Genomic DNA, 16295 nt, shown 5'->3' with positions numbered 1-16295 from the left:
TCTCTCTCTCTCTCTCTCTCTCTCTCTCTCTCTCTCTCTCTCTCTCTCATCCCCTCGAACTTTTCGTCTATACTATATATTTTTTTCGGGCACAAGAGACTGATTTCACGGCATCGAACAAATAACATCCATTTTGGTGAAAATAACACCAATATAAATTATTGACATGAAATGTTCCGTATCCTAATCCGAAATGGAAAAAACTTTTCATGTAACCATTTCAATTTCAATCAAACTTTTGTCAAAGCAGCAAATATTCTTTCACATCATTGACCAAATGCATTAGCTTTATCATGGTCTGGCTAAATTTCATTCTCATATAAACCTATTAGTTGATTGCCTGTTGATGCAGTTTTATGACTTCCATCTGAATGGAATGCTTGAGCTCAAATCGACCAAATGACTAAATAAATATGGTCAGAAGAAAAGAACCGTTTCTAAGAATATGAACAATATGGATGCTCTTTTTTTCAACAAGTAAAATGCTCAGATATATTTTGTGAAATCAGTTCGGCATTGAAATAAATCGAATTCCATCGGACCAACAATGCACTTTTGAACGAACAATTGTGATAAATAAATGTCCGAATGCTATTCCATATGTGGCCCGGCATAGAGCCGTTCAATTCGATATTGGCAATTATTTTGGTGCCGGTTGCCATTTTACAACGTATTACAAGCCTTAATGAACAATATTATCCCATCAAGCAAACATAATATCGGATTCGGAAATCGAAATGCTCCCAATGCCATTGGATTATCGTGGTATTTCAATGAATATATTGATATAAAGTAAAGTTTCGATGATACGTTTTCTTCTCATCTTCCTCACCCTTTCTATCCTCCTCGCTCTTTCTGTCGTCTCGAAATGAAGACAAATTTAATTCACATAGACACAAAAGTGATTTTCTTCGATGTGCCTTTCTCTCTCTCTTTCTATCATCGAAAAAGAAGACGAAGTCCGGTAAAATGGGCACATCGATTGAACAGCACGCATTTTCCCAATGACCAAAGCAATTTATTTTCCTGCTAGTTAAGTTGGTCGTGTGTGTTCTTCATGTAATGTTCGCTCTCATTTCCGTCTATTGAAACACAAAAATGCAATTACGTCCGCATTTTATTTCGTACTCACTTGAATTGTGTGAGTGTATGTGTGCGCTTGCAATTTGCAAACTACTCGAACTATAATCGTCGGTAATGCGTGGGTTGGTGGGTATTTTGTTTTGCCGCTCAGCAAGCCATGTACAATTTTAACGGTGTAATCTGTTGAATGAATGTGAATGTTCATTGTTCTTCTGCTTCGATGCCTTGTGTCATGCAACCTATGACGTGTGATTAAACCGTCCAAAACTACCGTTTTCAATCGTGTGTATGTGTGATGATTTCGTTTTCGTTCGTCGTAAAATTAGTTAAGTTGGGGTTCAACAAATTACATTTCCATTTCTTTCACTCGTCTCGTGAGAATTGACCAGCTTCGAACAACAAAAAATCATATCTTTTTTTTCCGGAAAATATTATAATTAATTTTGAATTTGCTTCGATTACTTTCTTTTTATATAAATATCTAGATTAATGTGCCGACAAACTAACGTTTTTTTTCGACCATACTAAAAATTAATCGTTGTAGTGCTTAAATCGTCCATTATAACAAAGCTGAGAGTGAATGAAATGATTTAGTTGACTCAAATAACATAAATAAATCGACCATAAAATAATGACTTCATCTAATATTAAAATAAGTATACTTAACATAAATAGAAAACAACCATTGAGATATTAAATGTGAATGTTTTAAATAGAGAACCATTAGGTGCAACCCTTCTGACGTTCAGCTAAATGAGCTAGAAGTGGAATAGAGATAACGGACTCTGTAATTTGTCCTAGCTCTTTGCATTGAAAATTATTATTATTTCACTGTTTCACTTGCTATTCCAGCCATTTCACCATAGATCCAATGAAATATTCAACAGAATAGCAAATAATTATACCGACCACGAATGGAAAATGTGGAAAAATTGAACAAGTGGATTAAAATAATGGTAAAATGCTGGAGTGTAGTAAAAAAAGCGAGTGTCTAATGTGGTTTTTGTCCAGTTTCTTTGAAGAGTGCACAGTAACAAAGTGATGTTGGTGGTGAAAAAGTGAAACAAAACGAAATGATCTCAAAGAAAATGCAATCCTGGTATATTTAGTGGCCGAACAAGTGAAGTGATTACTCAGTGCTGAAAGAGTGGATTATTTCAAATATATTATTTTTACTGTCTGATTATACTGACCAGTGTATCATGATAATATTGGATTAGAAAGAGTCTAATCAAAAATTATACCGTGCACCGACAGTAATCGAATTGGATTTTCGAGAGTACAACCGTTCACAGTGTCGAGTGATAATTTTGCATGTAAATAGTTCAATTGAATCGAAAATCCAGTTTCATTTATTCGATGAACCGCATTTTAGTTTCACCGCACCCTTTCACATATCGATGTGTGCGTGGCTGAAAAATTAATGTTGTGGCTTCGAACAGACAGTTTTAAAACCAGTTTTGTGTGTACCGTTATATGTGTTTTGCAAAAATATGCACCATTTCGATGTTCAACCGCGGTTCGATGTAACATATGGAAATTGAGGTAAACTACTTTTTTCTCTACCGTGTTATTATTTATTACACACATCGAAATTCCTCGAAATTGAAAGACTCATTTGAAAGTGTGAAATTAGAGCAGGGAGTTGACTGACATTTGTGTAGTATAGTCGAATTGCAGAAGTTAAATGCATATATAGATGCGACCGACCAAAAAATAAGATAGTCAAAAATGAATGACACGACACAAAACGTGAAATTGCATTTGAAAAATGAACGACATTAGGAGATGTGTTTTGCGTGTGAAACGAAGAAACATCTGTTGACATTCAAAATAACAAATGTAGCTGAAGAATTAAGTACCAGAATACGGTAACGGTTCATTACCGTTTCGATAGGTCTTACCGTGGATGACGACGAATAAACGGGGGGCATATGCTATACTATTTCGTCTCTCTTCGGTTTTAATTTTAACAAAAAAAAATGTAAATAAATTTGTACCCATCAATTTACTCCGTCAAATTTCTCATTTGATTATTATCAACGGATGTGCATTTGTTGAGTGCCGTATTTCATCATTACACCACACGTTATGCTTTGATGGTGTTCGATTCTTATTCAAAATTGTATTGTAAAATTAGATTCAAACGAAGATGCAAAAATTAAGGGCGAAGACAGAAGAAAGTGTTTCGTGTTATGAATTGTTCGCCCGAACAAAAGACATGTAAAGTGCATCAAGTTGAAGTCAATGACTCCTCACTCCTCTTTAGATGCTGCGATATCTTCTTTTCATTCTTGTCGAAAAGTAAATCGAATATGATGTACGCCGTTAAAAGAGAATAGAAAAAAATCAAAGAAATAGATCATTAGTATGGGTTCCGTTGGCAAGTCATAACAAGAAGTGAAATGTACGAGGAAAACGCCCCAAAAATATTCGCATCGAACAAAACTCTCTCACTCAATAGATGAATGGTGTTGGTGAGGGTAAAGATAATACACATTGGGAAATTTATATGTGCAAAAAGTCATCGTTATTGCATTGTACTATTATCCTGTTACTTTATCGATTTTATCTGAATCTTGAATCCACGCAGATCCTTTTGCTTGATGTGAACGACAGTGAAACAGGAAAGAATTACTTTTATTGGCATGTATCGAATGCACGAAGCGTATTTGTTAATGGTTAATAATAAATGCACACGTGAATGCAACGGTTGCCAATACACTTTGTAAATGGATCGTTGTCTTCGTCGCTGTCATTATTTCCCTTTGTATACCAGCGCAAAGGTTGACGCTAATCAATATACAATACGTCGCACACGTACCATTCGCATACCCACCAAAGGTCTTCATTGTTTTATCATTAATATTTCCATTCGAATACCATACACACATAATAAAGCCACGAGACATGCATTTTATGACAACATTAGTTGAATAGTTACAACAAAATGTATTGTGTACAGACGTCCAACAATATTGCATTCCGTTTCCGATTAATGTCACGTACGCATTCCAACCACCGGTGTTTCACATTAGAGATTGTTATTCTATCTAATGGACAGTTAAATTAAGTTGAAAATATCTTTTATTAGAGAAAATAAATTTCGACGACTTCATTTTGATTTTGGTGCACTACGGCTGCACTGTCGACTGCAGCAAACGCACACATGCCATCAGCAAGCGTAAATTACCCAATACGAAGAGTGTTACATATATATAAGTAGTTTATGAGAATAGTCTTGCCTGCCAAAGTTTAGAGTGCTAAACAATCAGTTGAAGTAATAAGACTAAAGTAACTGGAAAACTTTTACTCGGGAAATGTTCGTTGCATGAAAAGGTGTATCTTAAACCTTTCATTTCAAACGAAAAATTATACATGTTCTACACGAATCAATTACACACTTCGATAACAACGATACCAACTCAATTCTTCATACCAGCAAAATATTCGTATATCTCATTTATAATCGATGCTCGCCATTATCTTCACAAACTGATAAGAGAAAAACAAAGGAAAATTACAGGAAATACAAACAGAATAGATTAATAGCAAAACTTATCTCATTAATAAGTTTTTGACTGAAACTCTCTGTTCATTTGCTTGCCACAACCGGAAAAGTGTTCATCTCCATTTGTTTCCATACAAATTCCGGATAGCATGAACTATTTTCATATTTTAATAACTATATATAATTTGAAATTTCATCCGGATTCAAAATAAGTTGATATTTCATCCATTTTTTTGCACAAGTTTTTCCAGTCAGTAATTGACAGGTCGTATGAAGACATTCTGGTGATTCACCAGTGGTGAAAAATTGGTTGAACAAAAAAAAAAGAGGAACAAAATGCCAAAACACAAATTGGTATACATCATAAATGATGATAAAGGCATAATGGTCGTTAGGGCGATGTTTATTTTCAAAACAAGCAGCAAACTCAAAACAATGCACCGTGACTGTTTTTTCGAGCACGGAAAAACAACGGTTATTGCTTTATTTTAGCAGAGTAAACGATTCATTTGTTATTTGGCTGTAGTTCTTCGTCCATTATTAGACTCGATGTGACAACGACAGTACATTTACTCGTGACATTCGTAAAGGCACACACAGTTTCGACTGATGAACGGCCACCCGAAAAGGGAAAAAAGTGACATTTTACATTTTGTTGATTTTGAAGTTGCAAAACCAGGGCGCAGAACGATGTGTGCGGTTCAAATTGTGTAGTATAAAAATAAAATTTATATCGACTTTGGCCAAACTACATCAGTGTTAATATAGGCAAAGCAATAAATATACTCAAAGCACGTATCGAACCTTTTTTTCATTCTACATCTCTCTCTCTCTCTTTCTCTCTCTTCGTCTGGGTTCGATGATGTTCACCATTGGTACTTCTGTGAACTTTCTTACGCCCTGTCGTTTTAATATCCTCTCGGATGATCTCGCATCACTGTGCCACACATAATCACACATGCCAGCATCGACATGGAACAGTTTTAAAGCAGCACTTTAGTTACCGCCAGGCAGATATATATGTGTAAAACGCATGATTTTAGGCCAAAGCAAGATACAAAATTCAATCCTACGCGGCGAAAAACCACACTCTTTTTGAAGTCGATACGTAGTTTTTTTTTTCTTGCGCGGTGAAATTTGTTTGTGATTTTGCTGATATGAACGGCACATGGCCTACTGAATTGGTACGTGATGCTTTTTCTTGATCATATTGACTCTCTTTTAATGTTTATATACACTGATTGTACCCTGTCAGAATAGTATGCGAAACATACGCACGACATCATGAAGAGATCTCATCGGCGTCGACGAAAAGTGCACGTAGCACAAAAAAAACTAGAGCAATCGTTAAATCAACCGAAAATCGGATGAGTTTTTCTTTTTCGAGAGAGAGAGGGACATAAAAATCTTCTACGTAAATCCAAAAACTTTGGCCATAGAAATGAATGATGAATCATTTAAGTTATGATTACACAAGATAAAATCGTGCAAAAAATAATACACATCGACAAAAATCATGAAATTACGGAAAAATCGTCGTCGTTCGTTATGTTTTTTTCCATAATTTTACGAGACTCTGAATTTTGTCTTTCGACTCATTCGAAGAAATGAACCGTACAAAATCTCGGAAATCATACAGCAGCACCACATTCATAGAACGTATAATTTGCATAATGAATGCAGCACAAATGGCGCACGTGTTCATCGATTTTCTATTTAAATTGTAAATTTTTGTTTATTCACTTATTACATCGCATTTGATGTGTTTTAAGTTTGAAACTCTGTTTCAGCACAAAGTCATTCGGGCGGCGTTAAATAAGCTAAATTTTTAAGAAAAATACCCGTGCTTCTTGTGAACCACATTTGAAGTCATTACACACAGCACGTTCGAGATATGTTTGGCGAGGGAGTAGGAAAATAATATGAAAAAACTGCCAAACGATTTAATGAATTTTTCATTAAGTTTTTGATGATTTTCATGTGCCACGTAACACAGTGCCAAGCATATCCCCTTCAATTTTTATATAACACTGTGAAATGTTTAGTAATTCCGAATCGATGCTTAACCCATTTTTATTCTTCGTTTCTACATGAATGCTTTCAGCTTAGAAGACATTTTAACGCGAAGAAATATCGATTTGTGTTGTGTATATGTGGAAAACGTGAATGGTTTTTTGAATTCAAAGCACTTTTCGCCCATTTTCCAAAATACCGTTATTTTTCTTCCTTTTCCCCGCCATTTATTTCGGCCATAGAATGAAGTATCAACATTTTTTTTGGCCTGGAGCTCTTTTTTCTCTCTTTATCGTCCTCTCTTTCACACTCTCGCCGAGTATTCGACGAAATATGTGAAGTGTTACACGATGATTGTTTTTAATTTAATTAACTGATTTATAGTCGCTCGTTTATTATCATTGTGCGCATTTTTTCTCTCTCCTCGCATGTGTGCATGGAAATGAACGGCAGCAATGTGAAGCTGCTCTCGTACTTCTCTACTAGAAGATAATGACTCGTACCGGTTCCATCTCACGTAAGCGCTTATTTCTTTTGCTATACGTTATCAGACACCCAATCATATCGCCGTTTTTCTTTCACTGGCTCCATTTTACCCGAACAAAAAAAAGTTCCTTCTGAATACAAGACGAAAAAAAACACCATTTTCACTTTTCCGTCTCATCTAGTTAGTTAAAAATTTATTTAATTTCAGCTGCTCTGCCACAATTTATTCGACGCCGAATGGTGTGTGTGTGCTTGGTGTTTGTGACGGTCAACGCACACAACATTTCATTTCAACTCTCGTGAATTATTTGATAATTAAAAATACATACATTTATTTACTCTCTCTCTCATTTGTATTCATTTTGTTGTATGCTTTCTATTTCGATACACAGCATCCATCTTTCCAACTTTCAATACGCCCGTAGTACAATCATTGTGAATGAAACGTTTGACTGGCATGAGAGAAAGAGATTTAATTCTATGTTAACTATGGAACAATGTTGAAACTGGCGCTCATGCAATTTCATTTCAATGTTACAGAACATGAATAAAACAATTGGTCTGTAGTTCAGCCGTTGGCACTTCCATAAAAGAGCGAGAACGACATACACGCACACAAGAAATCGGAGTCTATTGCACACAGAAATGCAAACATTGTTTCTGGTTGTTGTTGTTGTTTTTTTCGCATGATTTTTCCATAGAAAACGAGATGAAATTAAATGGATTTTCCGGACAAACAAACAACATTATTTCACCAATTTGTCGCCGCTATTTGACTTTATTTCCCCTACTCGTTCGCTCATACCATTATTTAGTGCAGCTGTTACAGTGATTCGCAAACATGCGAAATATGACACAAAACGACATTTGCACAGAAGCGCATATACACACACAAACGACGAACCAAAAAAACGTGTATGCACAAATTATCATTTGCCCAAACAAACATATTAAATTGGTACAAAGGTTATGGCTATTATTTTGACTCTCAATGTTATAATGCAATTTTCGTGATTTTTTTTCGATTTATTTTTTTCCGGTTCAAAGCAAATATTTAAATATGAAATTAAAATGATTCGAATTTGCGCATACACATTATCATTCGATTAAGATATTTTATTCATTTATGGATGTTTACTTTACCGTGTTGTATGCATATGGGATAATGTACGGCCTATCAACATTCCTTTATCTTTGAAGTGGTGCCTTGTGTGAATTCACACATATATGATTTAACTATCATTTACACGCAAAGGTTTGGAATTGTTTAACCTATGCGGCGTACGGCACCAAATCTAGATCTCACATCAAAAACTAAGATTAATGGCTAAAACTACTGCCATGGTTTATTTGTGTATGTTGATGGACGGAATGACATACGTTGACTGTATTCAACTGGAATGTGTACGCATAAATATTTTATTATAATGGTTTTGTTTATTGCTTTTTTCAATTTATGACAACACACCACAAATTAAAGGTAATAATTATAATATTACGATGGCAGTGCTTTGTTGTGCTCACTCACACAGATTTTCGGGTGACATTATAAAGCAATATTTATTTATTTATCCATTGCACGCATTGAAACATGAACATTTTCATTCGCTTTAATTCCTTTATGACGGCAAATTAAATAAATGGGCATATTTTCGAAATTGGCCACCCTCGTACCGGGTGTACGGTTATGCTTTATTGCCGAGCTATCACATTTCGAATACTCGAAAATCGCGAATTATTCTGAATTGATTAATTTGTTATTTTTTGATAATTTGATTCGCATGCAAGTTATTTAAAGAGATACAAAAACTATTATTCAATTTTAAAACACAAAACATGAAGACGACACCACATTTCTAATAAAAAATTCTCTTCTCTCACAATCATTCGAAAATACTCTCCTGCCACAGAGACATCAATAAAATTACAAAACTCGTTAAAACTTAAAGCCATCAATTCAACCCCGACGCTTACAATAAAAGCAACACCATTAAACAGTTGAGTTCAAGTTCATCCCCTGAAAACTTTGCGACCGTTATAAACTTCGTTGAAATTTGTTTGGTTTTTCTCTCTCTCAATGTTTGGCTTTTTGTGTTTATGATGTGCTTTTTCTGTTTATATTGGCAAATGCATTGGCTCTCACACACCCAGCACACATTCCAATGGAACGGAACATTTTCCATTCCCCGATGGTATATATCAAACCATATTAGTATGCAAATAAATTATTTCGTTAGTCGAAATTTTACCATCGTTGTTTTTACATGCGCTTGTTTCATGTAAATTGAGTACTTTCTGTGTATTTTTAAAAGCTGTGAACCAGACGGCTCCCATCTGCGAAAAAAAAATGAGAGACATAACAATGTATGCGCCAAACGCTTCTCAAAACCATTCAAGCAAATGTAAACAAATCGACAACGAATGCAAAACAACATTGATTGATTTTAAATAAACATACCGTTATCTGTCGTTCGCTTGACAATGATGATGTATCTTGTGTACTCTTATCTTGACAATGATTCTTTGATTTATAATTTACGACGGTGTCTTCAACGATCTGAATAACACACTCACTTTGCATGAAAATGACTCTCTTTTTCGCCACTTTCAATTACAATTTTTATATATATAAATGTAATTCGATTTATCATAATAGGACCGAAAAAGATACCACGCCACAACATCACCGAATTCGTAAATGAAAGTGACAACAAAATGTCAATGGTGAACATATATTAAAGCATTATTCATATATGATGAATCATATTGATTTTAATGGAACACTGTTTGATATGCATCATTTGAACCGGCAAAAGTTTTTCGTTCAATGTTACAGACGGAACATATTCGAAATGATGTGATGAATGTCGTTCGCACATATATCATCATAGTGCCGGCACATTACAGTGAATCGAAAAAATTGTCAACAATAAGAAGTCGTATAATTTACATGAATAAACATTTTTCACGGGGTTCGGAGCTGATGAACGCTCATATACGAGAAAATATCTATTCGATCAATGAAATGATGAAGTAAATGGAAAAACGATGACAAGTAATAAAATGAACGAATTCCCCGTCAAATAAAACCACATATCGGAATACGAAATGCCATCTGAAGAGTTATCAGAATATAAATAACTAATTTAGATTTTCCGCCGTAGATTATTGCAATGAAATATGGGCAAAAAAGAAAGTGTGAGATGTGTCTATTTCGGAAAAGATGGCATACCCTTGAATGTAAATGAGTTCGTCGTGTTTTGAGTGTGAAAATTTTGTATTTTCCATACGAGGTCGGTGCGAAGTGTTTTTTGGTGCATACCGAATATCATGGCAAATTTAGTATGTTGGCTCTTTTCTCATGATGAATGAGAGAAGTGTTTGTGAAATTTGCAAGGCTTGTGCAAAAAAAGGGGGCGAAAGCGGAAGCAGTTGTTGAAACCATTGAACGTTCATACACGATGTAATTGTTTGGTGGTGGCCGGGTATGAGGAAATTGTGTTAAGTTCCATGGGAGCAATTTCATGTTGATTAGTTGATTTATATGTGAGACTCTAATTTAGAGCTCTTGCACGTTATATGTGGAAAATATATTGCAATTGCTGAAAAACCACAAAGTTCGTGGGCGCTAATTACGCTTCAATTTGCTTTAATCTTTTAAACATTAAAATGTATATGTAAATTTACTTACGACATGACTCATTTGATTCAGTCTCACTTCAATTTCATTGCAGCGTACACCATTTCGGAACCATACAACGAATTGAACGACTATAAATGATTGCAGAAAAAATCGTATTTTGGTGAAGAAGCAGCAGCAATGTACGGAAAAATTGAAGCGAAAAAGGCTGAACGACAGAACGTATCTCAAGAGGAGTGTATTAAGGTAAGTGGCGGATATCATTAAGCAACATATTCTTTTTTATCCTACTATGCCGTCTCATTGATGGTTGACCAATTTTTTATGACTCCGACCCAATTCATCATGTGTCCGGATTTGTTTTTCTTTTTCTGGATTTTTGACATGAATCAAAAGAATTTATGTATAACTCTCTTTTATGTCAGACGGAATCGGAATATTTTATTCAACGATATTGAAGACCATTTGCTTATAGTATGAGAGAGTCGAGTAAAAAAAATCTCGACTGAATTCAACCCAACGTAATTGGAGTGCATAAATTTTCTCCTCTGTTTATTTGTCGTTCACTTTTTTCCGGTGTATAATACAGATTCAAGACTCTGAATTACTTTCGGGTCGGTTGCCACGATGACTAATATTTATGGGCAAAACAGACTTTGACTAGACAGACTTTGCTCGAAGTGGTGATTTCTCATTGGTGTTTATTCTATGCACCATTTGCATCACCTTTTTTGTGTGCGTTTAACAATGGCATTACAAACGGTGTGACTAAGCCAGAAAATTTGGGGATGTTTACAAGAATTGTAATTATTTGTCAATGGTTAATTTATGTACGATTCATTCCCGTGCTAAAGTCGTACGAAACATCAAATTTGAATGAGATTGACTTACAACAGTATATTCGCAAAGCGAAATGAGAGTGAAATTGCCATTGAATTTATACAGATTAGCAAGTTTTTTTTTCTTGACAATTTGCAAATATATTTTTCGTTTAAATTGGAATTTCTTTGTGTTTGCATTGAAAAGTTAATTAAAACAACGGAATTACCATTCACTTTGGTGTTTGTCGTATCTTAGCAAATAATTCAAATCTGAAAATGAAAATTATTTACTTTGATTAATTCAGAAAATGAGAAGAAATCATAAGTTATAATTGCATTGAGGGTGTTCAAACCAAAACATTTTACCTCCAACATAGTTTGCAGAAAAATGAAGAAATGTCATAGCTTCAGAAGATAAATAGGCATGGTCGAAAATTAGGGGGTCCATCCGTCAATCAAAACCCTAGTAAATCGAAGGGACAACTGAAAGGAGTAGATCGAATGATTTAAGGGGGCGGTTATCTGTCTTGCAAACTTTCAGCGCCCTTGTATACTTCTGAAGCAGTACTGTGCGAGGAAATTTTTCCGGGAGGGGAGTGATTTTTCGAAAAACTATAAATGCTCCAGCAAATCAGACAAATTTTCTAAAATCCCTAGCAAATTGAAAGAATTTTTTTCTGCGAAAAACCCTAGCAAATCGGAAAAAGTTCTATCGGATCCAAAAACCCTAGCAAATCGAAAGAATTTTCGCTTTTCCAGAAAAAGTGCATTATAATATATATTGGCAGTAACGAACTCTTCACACAACTACTCATAGTTATCAAATATATTTCTTGTATAATTGTTTGAAGAAATGAGAATCTCGGATCGCAACCATCGATATAATTAAGTAAATTAACCAATAATTGGTTTTGTTCATTGAAACAGCACTTGACAGTGCATCATAACAAATGAAAATACCGTATTAAAACCCCAATATCACTTGGTTATATCACACCCTGCGGTCAACGTATCTACTTCAACGATGTCAATCTCCTGCTCGAAATGAAAATCACACACCAATGAACCTAAAATAGAACATTTACATTTGATATATTGAATCACACGGTGCTACTTTGATTGAGTGTTTCGACAGACATTCTGTCGACTTCGCTTACTATGTCGGCCAATCAATTTTGTCGATATATTATTCAAGTCGACACAATCTCGTTCAATAATCGATCCACCCCACACCGTATGCACCAAACTTTTCTGACAGGCTTGAACCGAGTGTAACACGTTTCCACAACTTTGAGTTTGAGGAAGGTAGAATTTGTATTATATGCAAAGTTAAAGCATTCGGGTAATGCAATTATTTGCGGTTGATGTTCATTGACGGCTCAAACAATTCAAGCAAGTGGCTTACTGTTTTCATACCAAAAAATATTCCGCATAACAAACCGTAGCAAACAAACTTGCAAACCAAAGGTATTAGCCCACGAAGAGATTTTCAAGAGCTAAACAATTTTACGGTAAATCAAAACTTACTTATTAGCGAGTCGAGTTCAGCATTCTACTTGGAATTGAGTTGAAACCGACTGACGGGTAAAAATTACAACACGGGCGAAAAAATGCTAATGATATCGATTTTTTACTATAACAAAATGTCGTCAATTTGATATTATTTTATGAGTCAGGAGTGTAAGGGTTGTATGAATTCACAACTCCTTCTATATCTTTCATAAATAAAACAAAGTTCATGTTGGAACGTTCGATTTTTGTGAATTTAATATTTGATAAAGTAAAATGTGACAACTATATGTCTGGTGCAGAAAAGTAAAGAGAGGCCCTTTTTGTCCATTTCAAGTCAAAGAATGAAATCCAGTTAAAAGTTGTTCATTTTAAGCCAAGAAATAATGCTGTCAAACAAAACACAAAGAGAACATTCATTTTAATCGAATTACTGAATATATTCCCGTTAAATACCTTTGGATCTGTGGTTTTCCAGCATTTATGAATTGAAAACGCCCGTTCACATTTGTCCTGTCCTTGCGGGTTTTGACAAGCTGCAACAAGTTTGTTGGCGATATGTCGAATTTCCTCATCAAATCGATCAACGTGAGTTTGGATTTTTTCAAAATGTGGATCCCCATTGTCATCAACCACATTGCTAAAATAAATGGGACCAACATTAATTATTCACATTCAAATGGCGAATTCCATATTTGATATAGAGTATAAATTACTCACAATTCATGAAATAAACACGACATATAACATTTTAACGCTCTGTCTTCGTGAACTTCTCCATCACTGAATTCTTTAATGGCCTCTGCAATAAAACAATGCCACTAAAATGCTTAAAGACCCACCAAACTGACATTTTATGGAACTCTTACCATTGGTGACCCCAGTTTGTTCTTGGCATTTGCTTCCAACCGGTTTTAAAGCCACCAACAGCTCGGGAGGTGGCCACTAAATATGAATTAAATTATAAAGAGCAAATCATTTATTTAATTTTGGTTTTATTTATGGTCGTTAGTGGCATTTGGGTGTTTATGGAAGGATGTCATCTTCTTCAATTTATAGAAATTACTGCGCTTCGCGTTCATTTTTGACGGAAATTCACATAATTTTAATGATTTAAAAAATGCATGTGGTTTAACGTTTTAAAAATGAAAAAATACATTACTTTATCGTCACGACGTAGCTCACCAGCCTCTAGTTCACTCAAACTTAGAATAACTAGGAATAACGAACTCACGAACACTTTCATATCGTCCAAGATTTTTTTCACAGATTGATGCTTACAACTGGCATTGCGTTCACCTTTTATACAGTTTTTCATAATAAATGATTTTGTGTTTGAAAATTGGAATTTTATGAAATAAAAACATATTTTCATCATATTTAATTGTAACTTGTTTGGTACTCTATAACAAAGCCCATCATTAGCAGTGATTATCTGTTGTTTGTGTCGACCTGTTTGATTCACGCTCATGCCCATTCATTATCACAGTGACTTCAAACAGTAATTAAATACCTTTGCATGGTGTTTGAACTTGCAACAGATATGATAATTATATATAAAATCAATTGAAATGAGTTCAAAGCAATATTTAGTGTCAATTTCCAAATAACATGCCACCAAAGTGGAATCATTCATCCGAATAATAATTTTGACAAAAAAGACACTTTTAGAATGAGTTTTACTTTCAATAGCATTCTCGACATTTCCGAATTTGAATGCTTTTTGCCGTTCACATAAATTGAGATTATTGTAATATCATAATGTGTACGTGACAAATAGATAGATAATGCGAACCATTTATTTGCACAACAATCTTTTCTATTTATATTGGTGACTATTGTTTAACTTGTCATTGAGTTGAAGGCGACCGAAAAGCAAATAACAATCTGTCTAGGCCACAAAATCTATCGATCGAAGGACAGAAAACCGACTAAACTATTCAAAATTCATTGAATCAAAAGAATAGAATAGATGGATGTCCCTTTTCGCAGCTATTGATTAATGTGCTTCTTATCAGTGATGACGAACGAGCAACGAAGCTGTAAGAAAAAGTGCGCTTTCGGACGCCTCTCCTATTACATGCTGTTTCCACTATACAATAAAGGGTATATAAAAAACAGCCACAATACTTTAGTTCGTGTTGAGTTGTTCTTGTCTTAAATTCCCACTGGTTCTGAGCGATTGTACTTTTTGCATGACGCAGTTAAGCTTAAAATCATGGTGTTTCTTTTGTATCTGCATTGGTGTAAATTGGATTGCCGTTCCTTTCTTTTTTGGCTTGTAAATTGATCATGTCATTTGGCCATCCATTTGATTGTATCAATACGAAGGAAAAACGACTACAAGCTGACCGATAACGTGTTAAATCCATGAATGTATCTGCTAATGACATAATGCTAGCGTTTTTTCGGAATGTGATGTATTCTTGATTTTCTCTATTTCTCTATTTCGTTCTTTTGTCCTACAGATAGTGAATCAGAGTTCGTTTGCTGTTGTTTGCTCGTTTTAACACTGGGTTTCGTCCGAAAATCTAGAGACAATGTGAAAAGTCGAATTAATAGATTCTGGCGATGATTTCTTTTGTGCTTGTTTTTGTGCTAATCACCAAACTTGGTTCGCTCCTCATTAAGATGCTGCGAATACAGTTAACACGGCTTCTTTTTTGCTTGTCGCAAATCTTTGAATTTATTTGTGTTTCAATGAATTTCAAGGATTTTGCATGAGAATGAGGAAATCAAACAAATATATGCATGTAATGAATTGATTGCACTCAAAATGGGCAAAATGTGATTTTGTTCGGAAAGTTTTACTTTCTAAATCTATGTACGATTAAGAGATAAATTTGGGTTTAAGCACTCAATCACCATAATTCCATCGTATGTTGCGTCATTTTATTCGAAAAACAAAACTTTTGCGGGTCCGTGTAGGAAAAACATTGATCCGATTTTTTGCAAAAGGAACAAATCCATTGAAGAGAGCACGTGATAAAGGACGATCTAATATACTTTGAATGAAATAATTTGAATTGTAAATCGTACATATTTATATACATGTTCAATTCGGTCTTTATCGATCTTTTACTTTTCCTAATGTATATGTGCGCAACGTACCCAGTCTCAGAGCTACTATTATGTATCCGTCGGATTTTTTTTTATCTTCAGCATATCGAATTCTATGAGATTCGAATTAAAGCGAATATATAGAAAACACTCATTCATTATTCATTGGAGC

General features: G+C 34.7%; 2 protein-coding genes across 2 annotated transcripts in view; one reads left to right on the top strand and one right to left on the bottom strand.

The window, feature by feature from the left end:
• Positions 1-2250: 2250 nt before the first annotated feature.
• The window catches only part of LOC116337173 (protein sickie), a 246185-nt gene continuing 232140 nt past the window's right edge, over positions 2251-16295 (top strand). Inside the window, exons 1-2 of the mRNA XM_031761549.1 lie at positions 2251-2628; positions 10828-10979. Of these exons, the coding sequence (XP_031617409.1) occupies positions 10914-10979 (66 nt within the window). The 5' untranslated portion in view covers positions 2251-2628; positions 10828-10913. The remainder of the gene's footprint in view (positions 2629-10827; positions 10980-16295) is intronic.
• Positions 13296-14322, bottom strand: LOC116337186 (pheromone-binding protein-related protein 6-like). Its single transcript, XM_031761570.1, has 5 exons — positions 14226-14322; positions 13933-14008; positions 13784-13865; positions 13520-13703; positions 13296-13452 (listed from the first exon to the last, which is right to left on the bottom strand). The coding sequence occupies exons 1-5, from the start codon at positions 14307-14309 to the stop codon at positions 13435-13437; spliced, it is 444 nt and encodes a 147-aa protein (XP_031617430.1). The 5' UTR covers positions 14310-14322; the 3' UTR covers positions 13296-13434.

Source organism: Contarinia nasturtii, unplaced genomic scaffold (assembly GCF_009176525.2).
Source record: "Contarinia nasturtii isolate CC-2019 unplaced genomic scaffold, AAFC_CNas_1.1 Cnas_scaffold_220, whole genome shotgun sequence".
In the NCBI taxonomy this organism is placed as follows: Eukaryota; Metazoa; Arthropoda; class Insecta; order Diptera; family Cecidomyiidae; genus Contarinia; species Contarinia nasturtii.
The sequence above is the reverse complement of the archived record's forward strand: the minus strand, read 5'-3'. Positions and strand labels throughout refer to the sequence as shown.